Source organism: Sporothrix brasiliensis (assembly GCF_000820605.1).
Source record: "Sporothrix brasiliensis 5110 chromosome Unknown Cont21, whole genome shotgun sequence".
Classification (NCBI taxonomy): Eukaryota; Fungi; Ascomycota; class Sordariomycetes; order Ophiostomatales; family Ophiostomataceae; genus Sporothrix; species Sporothrix brasiliensis.
In genome coordinates this window covers 386,175-401,153 of record NW_024467140.1, presented here as the reverse complement: position 1 = coordinate 401,153, position 14,979 = coordinate 386,175, and the positions used below count along the sequence as shown (strand labels likewise).

Genomic DNA, 14,979 nt, shown 5'->3' with positions numbered 1-14,979 from the left:
TATAAACACACGTACTGCGTGCCCATGCCCTCTGCCGGCCGCGGCCCCAATTGACTTTGAACAGCCTCACTCTGTCGGCGTCTCCAACTGCATCGACGGCTTCATCGCCAACAAATCTCCAATCTCCAGTTATATCCCATTTCCATCCCCAATCCCGCTTCGACACCTCCCCATCCCGCAAGCTTCAACAGCTGCTTGCCATGAGTTCCATTCGCGACGACAGCCCGGGCGCGGCCGCCAAGATTGGCTCCTACTTCTCGCGGCTCAACCCCATTCCCGCGTTTCCCGACTACACAGGACCCTACAAGGTCGGCACCGTCGACATCGAGATCCCTGTGAGCGATCTCGACTCGCCCAGCCCGGCACCCGACCACGCCGCTGGCCTGCACACCGTCCAGTTCCGCGTCTTCTACCCGACGGCCCCCGACGCCCAGGGCAAGCGCATCAGCTGGCTGCCCGCGCCCCAGCGCAGCCACGTCTCCGGCTACACGCAGTTCCTCGGCATCGGCCCCATGCTCGCCGAGTTCGTGTCGTTTCTGCCGCGCCACCTCCACTACACCTCCATCCCGGCCCTCAAGAATGCCGCCCTGCTCACGCCCAACACCCCCAGCGGCCGCTGGCCGACGATGATCTTCTCGCACGGCCTCGGCGGCAGCCGCAATGCCTACTCGCACATTGTCGGCTCTGTCGCGTCGCACGGCGTCGTCGTCATCTGCCCCGAGCACCGCGACGGCAGCTCGGTCGTGTCCTTTGTGCGCGACCCGGCCGCCCAGAACCGCTTCTTCAAGCAGAGCCGCCGCAGCGTCGTGCCCTACAACCGCATCCCGCACAACGAGACGCCCGAGATCTGGGCCATGCGCGACCAGCAGATCCGCATCCGCCTGTGGGAGCTGGGCCTCGTGCACGACGCCGTCCTGCGCATCGACGAGGCGTCGCCGCTGACCAACCTCAACACCAGCACGCCCGTCGCCGCCATGGCCCAGTTCGCCGACAAGCTCGAGGTCCACAACCCGGGCGACATTGTCTGGTCGGGCCACAGCTTCGGCGCCGCATCCATCGTGCAGCTGCTCAAGACGACGTACTATGCCGAGGCCCCCGAGCTTTCGTCCATTGCCAACCCGCTGTACACACCCAAGCGGTTCTCGCGCCTGCGCGAACAGATCACCGAGAAGAGCCCGACCATCCTGCTCGACATGTGGTGCTTCCCGCTGCTGTCGCCGGGCCAGCGCGCCCTGCACGACCTGCCCCTGCCCGTCTATGCCGACGTGCCCACGGCCCCCGGCGGCACGGGCCTGCTGGCCGTCGAGTCCGAGTCGTTCTTCAAATGGAAGGCACACCTGCACGCCACCGCCAAGATCCTGTCGCCCGTCCCCGCGGCGCCCGTCGTCTCACCCGCCGCCTACGAGCGCCCCAGCGGCGTGCGGCTGCCCGAGCCCAACTTCTTCTTTGTCCAGAACAGCGCCCATCTCAACCAGAGCGATTTCGGCCTGCTGTTCCCCTGGCTGACCAAGAGGGTGTTTGGTGCCGAGGAGCCCGAGCGCGCCATCCGGCTGAACCTGCGCGCCATTCTGCAGATGCTGCGGGCGAACGGGGTCCCGGTGGCCCGGACGTGGGTGGGCGATTTGGTGGACGGCGCGGAGGTGGACAAGCTGGGGCGGTCCACCGCGGCGTCGGCGTCGGCGCCGGCACCGAGCGACAGCGAGGCTTTGGCCACGCCGACGACCACACCGACGAGTACGCTGACGAGCACACCCACGAGCACACCCACGAGCACACCCACGAGCACACCTACCGAGAGCGAGGCCGCCGCCACCCCCGCGACGGACACACAGGCGGCCGACGCCGCTCCGACGCATACGACGCCGTCGCTCTCGCACACCATTGGCGACCGCAGCCTCGCCGACGGCCTGTTCGACGACAAGGCCATCTTTGACCGCAGCGGCCGCGGCACCGTCGACCACTGGCAGTGGATCGACATTGTCGGCCTGGGCGCCGACGCCGCCGACTCGTACAAGAAGGCCACGGTCTCCTCCGAGGTCCGCAGCGTGGACGGTGCGGACAGCGTGGACAGCGCCGACACCGTCTCGGTCTGCACGACCGCCTCGGCCATTGACGAAAACGAGCAGGCCATGGAGGCCGAGATTGAGCCGCACCTGGGTGCGCCACACGTGGTCGCGGTGACGGTGTAACGTCCGTTGTCTTTGTTTTTTTCTTTGTTTCTTTTGATTCTACATTGTTTGCGATAGATTGCGATTTGGATGGGATATACATGTACACTTGGATTTAGATGAGCATTTTCGGAGGATACCTAGCGGGCCATTGGATTTTCTGGATTGCCTTGGGACTGCCTTGGGACTGCCTTGGGATTACTGTTTGTAATAATTATGGAGTTTGGACTGGCCGTTGAGGCGTCTTGCGACGTGTACAAAATAATACAATGTCATAGTACGAGGAATAGAGGAAACGATACGATCAATCGAGGAAGACAACACCATTTCAAAACTGTATTGAATTTACTGCGAAAATCGGCCACGGATGTGCACAGCTTTGTACGAATTACAGACTGCATTATTTTACAGTCTTTTCCCCCCGGCCAATGGTACACTATGTTTTGCATTCCAGAAAAGCCAAAACAGCAGACTCTTAGCTCAGCAACAAAAACGGGTGTTTACAAAGTAGAGCAACTAGTGTTGTCCACAAATTCGGAGATTGTTGTCATATTTTACTATCTATTCCACATTTCATCTACACTCGTTCATTGCGCTTTCTCGCAAGCCATGGACAAGCACTCCCGTCGCTTTATGCTGCGACACGACATCTCAGTCATCGTATCTGTGGCTTTGGCTCTTTGTTTCGCCAGACGCGCTTCTCTTCGTCTCTTCGTCTCGTCGTCTCGTCGTCTCTTCGTCTCTTCGTCTCTTTGCTTCCCCTCTCCTCTCAGCCTTTCGGAGCTTTTCTCTCGGTTCGGTCAGCCCTCGTCTGTTTTCCACCTTGAAATGCGACGGACGTGCTGATCCGTCCAGGAAAAATTTAAGAATTACGGAGCCAGGCCGTAAAATTAAGCTGGCTCCTGTGTACTCTGTACGAAATACACACTAAAAGGTACATCGACAGAGTGGAATGGTCGCAATTCATCGCAATTCCAATCGCATCGAGCATCGGCGAGCCATCAGAGATTGGTCGGCATCTGCCCAGCGGTCCACTTTTTTGTTTTGCCTCTGCAAACCTTGCAAGTGGGCCACTTTTCGGCGACTGGCACCTGAGCTGATGAGCCGAAAGCCACCCAAGAGTGCACCAAGACGGCACCAAGACTGCACAAGTGCAGCACCAAATTGCACCAGATTGCACCAAGACCCGGCCCAAGATGGCCCAAGAAGGTTCCAAGAGGCCCCACCCACACCTTCCCTTTGTGCACGGCTGCACCCAATCTGCGCCAAATCGAGAAAACAGATGAAGTCATCGGCTCCGTCGTAGCTTCCTTTTGCTCTTTCCTTTTCCCTGTGCCAGGTGCAGATTCGCGCACGAACGTGCCTTCCCTCCTGGCAGCTGACAGGCTGCAAACTGCCGATTGCTGAATCTGGCACCACAACATAACCGAAAATGATGAGCACAAGAGGCAAGTGCGCCCCAGTACGCGGTTGTGCTGGTCTCTCTGTGCACCGCCGTAGTCTGTAGAATCGCCGTCTTGGCGGTCTCTCCTTCCTCTTGGTCGTTCTGCTGTGTGGTCTTGCCAAAGTGGGACACATCTTGTTTTTGTTTCTTTCATTGCTCCTTCCCTAACATTTGGCTTAGTTTTTGTCTCTTTCATCTTCTGTTTTTCATCCATTTTTGCTTGCATCTCGCGATGTTCCATTGAAAGCTGTGCGCGATCCACATCAATACCACCCTGCCTTTCGAAAGGGCGGTCATTTTTTATTGAAACCCATCTTTCGTCGGCCTCCCACGTCCACCGTCGCCATGTCGGGAGGCGAGGCCAACTCGTACTACAACGCTGCCAGCGGCCAGGCACAACACGATGGCAACTACAACGGCAACTACAACGGCAACTACAACGGCAACTACAACGGCAACTACAATGGCAACTACAACAACCAGGACCTGGAAGCCGGCAACGGCTACAACAACCCGGGCCAGAATAAGGGCGCTGCCCCGCCCATGCCCGGCCAGCCGCAGCAACACATGAACATGGACGGCAAGCAGGACTACGACCAGGTGTTTGCGATCCAGGGACCCAAGTACCGGGACATCTGGGCGGGGATTTTGGTGAGTGCCGGCGTTCGGGAGAGGGGTGACGAAACCAATTTCATCGTATCATGGGCTCGACTAACGTGACAGTTCCTTGCCGTCGTTGCTGGCTTTGCCGCCGTGTCCGGCATCTCCCTCCACGGCTACGGTATGTTTATGCCCATCCTGACCATCACCCGAACCTGAATCCCCCCCCCCAACTCGACATGCGTTGCTGATTTGCGCTCCATAGCCACCACCCGGTCGGGCACCGGCGGCGGCATCTACGACAGCGACGCGACGTTCGGCCTGACGACCAACACCATCATCTGCCTCGTCATCTGCATTGCCGTGGCCTTGATTCTGAGCCTGCTGTACATGTTCGTCGCACGCACCTGGACCAAGATGCTCATCTGGGTCACCGGCATCCTCAACATCTGCCTCGGCCTCGCCACCGCCATCTACATGCTCTACCAAAAGTACTGGTCCGGCGGCATCGTGTTTCTCGTCTTCGTCGTCTTCACCATCATCTGCTTCATCTCGTGGATCCCGCGCATCCCCTTCAGCGTCGTCATGCTCCAGGCCTCCATCGACGTGGCGCGCCGCCACGGCCACGTCTTTATCGTCTCGCTCATCGGCGGTCTCGTCGCGGCGGCCTTTGGCGTCTGGTTCTCCATCACGCTGGTGGCCGTGTACGTCAAGTACGAGCCGGGCAGTACGTGCGACGCGAGCGGCGGCGGGTGCAGCCAGGCCAAGGTGATTGGCCTGATCGTGTTCATCACGTTTGCCGGCTACTGGATCACCGAGTGGATCAAGAACACGATCCACGCGACCGTCGCGGGCATCTACGGCTCCTGGTACTTTGCGCAGAACGACGCCAGCTTCCCGCGCGGCGCCACGCGCAGCGCCGCCCGCCGCGCGCTCACGTACAGCTTCGGCAGCATCAGCCTCGGCAGTCTTGTTGTCGCCATTATCAACTTTTTCCGGCAGCTGTGCTCGGTGGCGCAGCAGCAGGCCGCCGGCTCCGGCGACACGCTGGCCAGCATCTTCTTCTGCATCCTGGGCTGCTTCATCGCCATCCTGGACTGGGCCGTCCAGTTTGTCAACCGCTACGCCTTCTGCCACATTGCGCTCTACGGCTCGTCGTACTTTGAGGCGGCCAAGAACACGTGGACCATGATCAAGGACCGCGGCATTGACGCCCTGGTCAACCAGTGCCTGATCGGCCCCGTCTTCAGCATGGGCGCCACCTTTGTGGCGTACGCGACCGCGCTCGCGGCCTACGTCTTCTTGCGCGTCACCGACCCGGCCTACAACTCCGACGGCAGCTACACGCCCGTCATTCTGGCCTACGCCTTCCTCGTGGGCCTGCAAGTGTGCAACATCTTCACCACGCCCATCAGCAGCGGCGTGGACACCATCTTTGTCGGCATGGGCTGGGACCCCAATGTTCTCCAGGAGCGCCACAACGACCTCTACCACCGCATGGTGGAGGTGTACCCTCGTGTGCAGCAGGCCATCCGGTCTCGGTAAGAGCGACAAGCGCAACGTCAAGACGGTTGGGAACGAAGGGTAGGACGAGGACTTGGTCGTGGGAGGCGTAGGAAAGATAGTGGGAAAGAACGAGCAGCGTGGGGGGCAAGCAGTGACGAGTGACTACGTGGGAAGCAATGGATAGCAAACGTTGATGCTACTTGACTTTGCATTTCCGAACAGACTTTTTTGGTAGGTATAGACGGGCCATTGGCCACTGTTATTGGCTACGGAACACCTTGTTTTTGGTTTTATTTTTGTCTTTTTTTGATTAGGAATGTTGGCGTTACTCTTTTCCCCGTTTTTTTGTCCTCTCAAAACTTGGATTGCCTTTTTGCCTTTTTGTCTCCGTGGTTGGTGTGATTGACTTGATCCAATGCAGCGTGGGCGTGTCAAGTAAAGAGTGAGGCACACTCCAAAAGCTCCTATATGGATAGATTGGATGGCACGGCCGGACCAGAGGCGAGCTCCAACTGCGAGCACATTGTGTGTACGCGTTTCACGTCTCGATTGTCGACTTTGGACGGTCGACTGTCCACTCGAGTACCGGAAATGCATCCCGACGTGGTGCTTGGAACCAACCGGGCCATGAAAAGCGGCTGCGCATTTCAGGCTGTTTGCTGCCTCATAACGGGAGATGCACAAACTACGTTGGTTTTAATGGCCGAGTTAAGGGATTGATAAGAGAAGAAGAGAAGAAGAGCAGAACGAAGAAAAGAACGCAGAAACAATGAAAAGAAGAAACGAAAAAAGGGGGGAAAGATGAAAACAAAAAGAAAACACCAGACTACAAAAACAGACTCTCCGTGTAAGTTATTCCTTCTCTGTCCACCGCCTTGTTGCATGCTAACGAGAGTGCAGACAGTTCCAGGCAACACAGGCCGTCAACTTAGCACATTTATCATTTATCTTTCATCAATGAGGTTCGGCGGACCGTCGTCAGTGCCAAGAGCAAAATGATCTCCCGTCTCGTCCTGGTTAATCAACGGTAAAAGATCCGCGCCCCCAACATCCCGGATTCTATTTTGGCCGTGTCTGGATATTTTTCGATTCATCTATTCGTCTCCAAGAACATCAGGTTCGCGTCAAATACCCCAATATCAACCCGCCGAGTTTACGTACACGTGTGAGTCGGCAGCCGAATATTCGTCAACACACTTACGTGGTGCCCAGCGAAGGATGTGACGCGATGAATTGGCTGATGGTATGTGAAGCTTTTTCTGTTCTCTGTACGTTTTCTGGCTTTTATATATTTTTGTCTTCCTTGTTCTCTTCTTCTTTCTTTTGTCTTTTTTTTTCTCCGATCCTCTCTCCTCTTCTGCCATGTGCTTGTATTCACCGTATAGTCAACCTTGAGGCGCCGCCCTCTTGACTGCTCGTCAATATGATTTCTCACCATGGCTTGAGTGTGGCCGTGGCAGTCCTCGCTGGCCTGCCTCGGCTGACCGCGGCAGACAGTTCGCCCTATCTCCTTACACAAAACTACCTCCCGCACAACTTGACCGACGGCTTCGTCTTCCGCACGGCTGCCGACTACCCCGGCACAGGCGATCCCACGCATGGATTCGTCAACTATGTCGGCCTGGACACGGCCACTGCGGCCGGCCTGGTCAAAGTCGTCGCCGGCAGTGCTGCTCAGGGAGCACCGTTTTCTGCCGCGCGCAAGCGGAACGAGCAGCTCTACCTAGGGGTCGACCATACGACCGTCCTCAACGTGTCGTCCGCGGACGTGGCCAACTCGTCCGTCGTCGCTGCCACCCCCACCCCCAGCCCCGCCGGCCGCGGCCGCTCATCCGTCCGCCTCGAGTCCCGTGCCACCTTCTCCCGCGGCCTCCTCGTCGCCGACTTTGCCCACATGCCTGCCGGCCAGTGCGGCGTCTGGCCCGCCTTCTGGGCGTACAATTTCAGAGAGGACCCCGTCGGCGAGGTCGACCTGCTCGAGGGCGTCAACCACCAGGCGGCCAACATGGTGTCGCTGCATACGGGCGGCACGTGCGAATTCGGAGCGTCGGCCGACGAGACGGGCGTGGACCGCCGCGATTCGTGCACGGTGGTCTATGGAAACGCATCGACATACGGCGGCTGTGGCATCACGGCGCCGGCCGCAGCCAATACGTACGGGACCGCCTTCAACCGCGTCGGTGGCGGCGTGTATGCAGCCCTGCTCGAGGCGGACCAGCTGCGGGTCTGGCACTGGCCGCGGGGCGGTGTTCCGGCGGATGTGCAGCAGGGAGCACCAGACCCTTCCCTGACGTCCACCTGGGGCCGGCCGCTGGCCGTCTTTTCGCAGGCCAACGGCGGCTGCGATGTGGCGGCCAACTTCCACACCCTGACGTTGATTTTGAACACGGACTTTTGCGGCATCAACCAGGCGAACGGCATATGGAACAACGACGCGGCGTGTGCAGCGTACCCGACCTGCGAGGCCTTTGTGGCGAGCCACCCGGAGGCCTTCAACGAGACGTACTGGCTGGTGAACTCGATCCGGGTCTACGAACCGGGACAGTCGACAGGGCCGGTGGTGCCAGTTCCTGTGAATACGACAACGCCGGTCAATACAACGACACCTGTGTCCACGGCCCGTCCCACACAGCCGCCGTTGTCGTCAAACTCGACACTGCCGGCGCCCATCTATACAAATACAACATCGCACGTCGTGCCGGTACCGACGGCCAACACGACGACATGGACGACGGTCAACACGACAACATGGACGACGACCAAGTCAACGACGACCAAGGAGACGTCCACTGAGATTTCGACGACTGAAACAAGCTCGGAAACCGAGACGACTTCTCCGACGACATCTCTGACGACATCTCTGACAACGGTACAAAATTCAACTTCTCAGATACCGACGTCAACAACATCATCAACATCGACGACATCTACATCAACGACATCAACGGTATCAACAACTTTTGCATCAACAACTTCTACACCAACAACATCTACACCAACAACATCTACATCAACATCTACATCAACATCTACATCAACATCTACATCTACATCAACATCTACATCAACATCTACATCAACATCTACATCAACATCTACATCAACATCTACATCAACTTCCACATCAACTTCTACATCAACTTCTACATCAACTTCTACATCAACAACGTCATCAACAACTTCTTCATCAGCATCCACATCATCTACATCTACATCTACATCAGCAACTTCTACTTCAAAAACAACAACGCCGACAACACTCCGGACGACGACTACAAAGACAAAACCCCCTACAGTCGAGCCCACACCAACAAGCAAAAAGACGACAACAATCACCCATCCACCCGGGCCCACCAAAACGCCCTATTGGCCATGGCCGATCTGGACGACGCCGGGGCCTGCCAAACCGACGCCAACAACGGAGCCCCCAACCAAGCCGACTCCGACTGCCTCTCCCACCAGCCCCGTTGTCCCTGCCTGGCCCAAATGGCCACATTGGCCCGCACCCGTGCAGCCCTGGCGGCCCTGGACGCCGTGGCATCCGTGGGGGCCGCCGACGCCGTGGAAGCATCCATGGCACCATCAGCATGGCGAAGGCCATGGCGACGACGACGATGGGGACGACGATGGGCCGTACAGTGGCAATCCGTTTAGGGATGACGGCGATGGCGATGATGACGACGACGACGACGGTGACGACGACTCTTCGGGTGAATGGAAGTGGAAACATCACCATCACCACTGAGATTGGAGAGGTCGTTAAAGGGCGGTAGTCAGTGTCGTCAGACATTCTCTTTTGTTTCCTTGTCGTAATAATTTTAAGCTATATCGGTTATTTAGTCTTCGCTTATAGATTTCTTTTTGGTCTTTCTATTTTTATATCCTTTTTATTAAATACAGTAATTATTTACTAAAATGTATTCTGTATTCTGTATTCTGTATTTTGTATTTAACTTTCAGTATTCAGTATGTTGATTCTTTAAGGGGACACCGTCTAAGGGGGTAAGGGTTGGCCTGTGATGAGGGATGACTTGATTTTCGTGTTATGTAATGTACCAATTTGATTTTGGCTCTGGATGTGGTTCCGGTGATGTTTTTACGTCTGCTTCTTCGCTTCTTTCATGTGTCGATGCTTCCATTCTGCTGTCTTCACACTGTGCCGACCACATGTCCTTACTTTATGTACTGTAAACCAGGCTACCCACCAATTAAAACAGGTCCAGTGGCCAAATGGCAAGGCGCTTGGCTACGAACCAAGAGATTGCAGGTTCGATCCCTGCCTGGATCGTTTTTTTAAAATTGTGTTTTTTTTTTTTTTTTTTTTTTTTTTTTTTTTTTTTTTTTTTTCTTTTCGTAGTTTGAGCAAAATTGTTTCGGCGCTGTTCGTTTGTAAAACACATATACAATGATACCTGCTCACCTCGTCTCAGTGTCTCGCGATAGGTCGTCGCCTTAATGGCAAGATCGATGAAGATCTCTTATAGCATGTGATAGAAGCGACGTCACGAATTCAACTTTGTCACGTGAGGGGGCAACAGCTGGACGTGACTCTCTCAGTTAGTTTCTTCTTCCAAAAGTCACATTTTTCCTTTTTCCCCTTTTTATCTAAATTTTCACCATATTGCCTCTCGTAAAAAAATGAAATTTTGCATGTGCTCAAAGACTCCCTTATGGCAAGTTCCGTTTTGCTCTGTTTTGACTGTGGGTGTTGGGTGAGGTCAGACATGGGCTATTCCCTATTCCCGCTTTGTCGAAACATTCTCCCGCACATTTCCCCTTCCTTCGCCTCCCACCGGCGCCGTTTTCTTCAGGTACAAATCTGCGACGGTACATGACGGTGGCCTGACGACCGCCCGTTTTGCCGGTGCAGCGGATGGCCGCGCAGAACAAGCACTGGACGCTAATTTTTTTCTTCAACCGTCGGTAGTTTGTACTCCCGGCCCTCTGGGTTTGCCCCTTCTCCGTCATCCTCCGTCGTGCGTCCGTCGTGCGTCCGTCGTGCGTCCGTCGTGCGCCCGGTTCGCGTGGCAGTCGCCGTGGTCGTGTCTCTTCTTGTTTTTCGTTGTTTTCTTCGTGCCAGGGCGATTCTCGTGTTTCATTGCCCTCGTGGTTTTGGGACGAGTTTACGAGCAACACTGTTGGATGGGATGTGCCGCCGTCTTTGCCTCTTTGCCGTTCGTCTTCGGCTCTGCAAACGCCATGAGCCGATTTGTCAGGCGACCGCTAGACCCCGGCAAACTTACAATAGACCGTTGTTCGACGGCGCCAGGCTACTGTGCACCATCCGTGTAAGTGAGTCCCAGTCAGATGCGAACATACATGGTATTGGTATTCTGGACACATGTCCAAAACGAGGCAAATGCACCTGCAACTATCATGCGCCGTGCCAGGATCGCGGACCGAAAGATGCATGTGCCATGACACCCGACCTGCAGAGTTTTTCGTCTTGTGCCTGTATGTTTTTCGTCGTGCGAGTCGTTTTGCCTCCTGTGCAGGAACGGCATCCGGGCCTGGAGAGGCAGCTACGCTGCTCAATGTCGTCTCTCGTTTATGCCTGGTGATAGTGGTGACAGAGCAGCTTCTGCAGGCGGGACCACCGTGCACCATCCCGTCGTTGTACGGTGTTCCGAGTAGACGATCTTCGCTGAGTGGAGAGCGTCAAGTCGCCGAGGGCAGGCAGAAAAGGGCCAGAACTGGAAAGAACAAAAAGGGTTCCGCCAACGAGACGCCGTCGAGCACACAGTACGGCGCATTGGTTGCCAGGTCTTGTTTGTCGGGGACGCAAAAGACTGGGTCAAGATACATTGTCAACACTGGTGAAAGCCAGTTGGCGACGCATCTCGTGCCCACACACACCTCTACGACAGCAAGTGAGAGCCCAGTATCGCGAAAACTCTTTAAAAACTCAGTGGACAGGGCGCTGAAAAAAAAAAGGGACTGCGAGAAAAACTAGTCTAGCTTGCATTGTGAGGCGGACGTGGGTCATAAGCAGAGACGACGGAGAAGATCGAACGTATGGAGTTGAACAGTCTCCGCTTGTCCTGTCACACATTATGGCACTTGCCCCAGCACGGACAGGACTCCTCCACTGGAGCGGACGGGAAGACAGGGCGGGAAACATGGCGGGGGGAGACTGGACAATGGGGACACAGAGTGGGAAAAGCGGTGCAAGATGTCGAGCAACGACAAGAGCGAGAGGAGGGCAGCAAGGGCCGCAAGTTCTCTGCACGAGCTGCACGAGATGCCATGGAAGTGACAGTTGGACAGAATCTGCAGGTCGGAAGCGCAGGCAACAGGAAGACCATCTCACCAATGTCCCGGGAGAATGTTCGGAGGACAGACCGGAGCCAGTGTGCCAGTATGGCAAAAGCAGGATTTGAAAACGCTGAATCTTGACATCGATCGAAACCCCTGTCTGGTCGCCAAAACGGATTGTCTCATTGCGTGCCGTGCACGGCATGTCAGCATGAGAAAATACATTGTATACAACATATTGTAAGTTGTAGTGCGGCCCAAGTTCCGGCAGCTGGGAAGACTGGACGAGACGACATGTAAGATGGCGCCTTCAATGGTGCCGGAAGCTGGACGGTGGTGCAGTGGACCCTCGGTGGCAAGACCGGGGTGTTCCAGAATGTGTTACTTGGCGATGTGGATATTGCTCGCGGCGCTTTTTTTCTGGTCATTTTTTGGTGTTTCGGCGGAAGAGCATGCACGCGCCTAGGCCCGATATGGGCGATGTTGGTGCAATACACGGAATAACAACTGGCGCAAAAGCTCAACGACGGACGGGTGAGAACAGGGAAGGATGTACGGAATACGTAGTCTGCTGTAATACCGGAATGCCTGCGTGGAGGGTATGCAGGGGAAAAGAAAAAAAGAAAAAAGAAAAAAAAAGAAAAAAGAAAAAAAGAAGACAAGAAAAACAGCCCCCCAGGCACACTGGCAGACGAAAGGGATCTCACAGGGAACCACAGAACGACAAAGAAACGAACCGTGTCCGTAGACGACTGGGTGAGACCAAAATCCCTCACTGCACGTCGTGGACAATGTACTCAGCGCAGTGTCTTGTGTGTATCCTGTTCCGATTTTCCCGTCTTTCTCACTGAGAGGCAATATCTCATCGCTGTACCTGGCTCTCTTACCGGCCGCGGTCTCGTGGTTCAAACGGCCATAGGCCACAGCCAAACGGCCAAAATGGCCAGAAGCAGACTAGAGCGAGAGCCTAGGCTTTGTTGCAGAGCCAACGTCTGAACATTTTCATCGGATCTTTTGCGACTCGGTTGTTGGTCTTGTGCGGTCATATGTAGTAGTCTCGTGGTCTCGTTTTGGCCGACCTAGTGTAAAACCGACTCAACTCGCGTCCGTTCGCTGTTCTTTGTTCTCTGTTTCTGTTCCTGAACCAAAGCGTCGACGGATCGGATGGGTGGGCTTTGCACGGTCGACATTTGAAAAACCATTGGGTGAGGCGGAGCGAAGTGGATTTGGTGAGACGGCCGTCAGGCGGCCGTCTTTGTTCGGTTTTTGGCTGGCGCGCGGCAGCGGGCGGCTCTTGGGGGAGCGTGGGTGGGGTGGGACCCTGACCCTGACCCTGGGACCTGGGGGCTTGGGCTGGGCTCAGAAAGAACAAAAGACGTATTCTGTACGAAATACACAAAGCATGCGCACGACGGATGAAACAAAACAACGCAGAAGGTGAGGCTGAAAATAAAGAACAAAAAAGGAAAGAAAAGGCGGAAAGAAGGAAACAATAAAATAAGATAAAACGAAACACCGACAAGGGCAAAGGACAGAACAAAAAAGGGACAAGTGACGTGCCTCGGACGATTCAAATGCTCGACACCAACTTGGCACCAACTGGACAAAGAGCACACCTCAAACAGACTATCGACGTCTGGCTCGCGGAAGACAAAGCAGTTTCAACCAAGGACGACGAGAAATGGACAAACGGGTGCGGACGACAAAGAGACAAGACGAGGCGGAACGACGGCGTGAGGACGGCGTGTGGAGAAACGATAAAGACACAAGTGACAAAGACACAAAGACAAGGACGACGAGACAAGTGTAACAAAGGGTGACAGCGGACCAGCCGTCGACGGGATGCAGTGGACATGTCTTGCTTTGTCTTTTCACCTTGGCTGCCACTTCACTGACACGCACTGACACAGCAGTGGATGCACGGCCACGTCAACCGGCAGCATCCAGTCGGGCATCAGAGCAGTGGCACGACTCGACTGACGACCACGACTGCTCATGCACAATGTGAGACAGCGCAACAGACTACGACGTACATCGTACATATCCGACGTCGTGGCAGGATTGACGGCAGTGCCCTCGAGGACATGGCCGATGGCGCCCAGTATAAGTCCGTACAGGTACAGCGACCTTTGCTGTAGTCTCCTTGGTCTTGGACTCGATTGCGTGGCCATGATCCACTGTCTTGACGGTCAGGTAGCAAAACGGGACGAGTGTTGGTGATGCCGGCCGCCTTTCCGCATTAAAGCCTCAGCAGCCAGCGCCACAACTCGACGACGCTTTGCCCGTTTTGGGAGGCGGTAGAAGACACAGCAGTTCACCGCGACTGTAGCGCAGCTTCGGCGGCAAGACGATGCTGTTAGGCCCGGCTGTAGGCATTTTGGCTTGACGTTTCCAGGCACAGGCCTGTGACTGGTGGGAAGCCGCCATCGAGAGCCGCTAACAGAGTCCTGTCGTACGCCGAACTGCACTGAAAATTCTGCTCTCCCCTGCTGATCCGCCCCCCCGGCCCCAATTTGGCGTGAAATGACACGCCGTCCTTCGGGATGAACAGGACAACGTGATTGGACCGACCCTGAATTTAACCCGCTTTTCCGTCTGTTTTCTCGCGCTCGTCAGTCTGCTTTTCAAAACGACGCCACAAAACGACGGTGCGCGCTGTCATTGGCTGCTGTCCCTGAACGGTGTGGCCCACTTCTGTTGTTGTTCCTGCATCGCCCTGGCCCCTGTTTGTTCATCGGCCACTTCCATCCCTCTCACCATAACCTAACTGACCTGCACAAAACAACGCACAAAGCACAGCACAGCGTTGTGCGTAGCTGTCGACGTGGCCCATGCACGGCAGCAAGACAAAGCCGCCATCACCCCCAGAGCACACGCAAGATACTTGTCGCCCGTCTCGATAGAAGTCGACACGAGGTAAGAGAGCGCCGTGTGGTGCAGCAGCGTACGCCTGCCGTGCCTGGCCTTCGGTGTATTTCGTACTTTTCCGCTTGTCCTTCTTGCCTT

At 55.7% G+C, this 14,979-nt stretch overlaps 4 protein-coding genes and 1 non-coding gene across 5 annotated transcripts; 4 read left to right on the top strand and 1 right to left on the bottom strand.

The window, feature by feature from the left end:
- Positions 1-200: 200 nt before the first annotated feature.
- On the top strand, positions 201-2,189 carry SPBR_04794 (1-alkyl-2-acetylglycerophosphocholine esterase; the record flags this gene model as incomplete). Its single annotated transcript, XM_040763071.1, has 1 exon — positions 201-2,189. One exon carries the CDS (start codon positions 201-203, stop codon positions 2,187-2,189), a length of 1,989 nt encoding a protein of 662 aa, XP_040615163.1.
- A 1,768-nt stretch (positions 2,190-3,957) lies between these two features.
- SPBR_04852 (protein pns1) lies at positions 3,958-5,757 on the top strand (the record flags this gene model as incomplete). Its single annotated transcript, XM_040763129.1, has 3 exons — positions 3,958-4,263; positions 4,336-4,393; positions 4,478-5,757. 3 exons carry the CDS (start codon positions 3,958-3,960, stop codon positions 5,755-5,757), a joined length of 1,644 nt encoding a protein of 547 aa, XP_040615162.1.
- Positions 5,758-7,141: 1,384 nt separating this feature from the next.
- Positions 7,142-9,463, top strand: SPBR_04719 (uncharacterized protein; the record flags this gene model as incomplete). The annotated part of the gene is made up of 3 exons (XM_040762996.1): positions 7,142-8,452; positions 8,533-9,279; positions 9,305-9,463. The coding sequence occupies 3 exons, from the start codon at positions 7,142-7,144 to the stop codon at positions 9,461-9,463; spliced, it is 2,217 nt and encodes a 738-aa protein (XP_040615161.1).
- Positions 9,464-9,934: 471 nt separating this feature from the next.
- Positions 9,935-10,006, top strand: SPBR_09557. The gene has a single exon. It is a non-coding gene; the product is annotated as a tRNA-Arg (tRNA).
- A 3,838-nt stretch (positions 10,007-13,844) lies between these two features.
- On the bottom strand, positions 13,845-14,144 carry SPBR_05428 (uncharacterized protein; the record flags this gene model as incomplete). The annotated part of the gene is made up of 2 exons (XM_040763704.1): positions 13,845-13,962; positions 14,014-14,144. The coding sequence occupies 2 exons, from the start codon at positions 14,142-14,144 to the stop codon at positions 13,845-13,847; spliced, it is 249 nt and encodes an 82-aa protein (XP_040615160.1).
- Between the last annotated feature and the right edge of the window lie 835 nt (positions 14,145-14,979).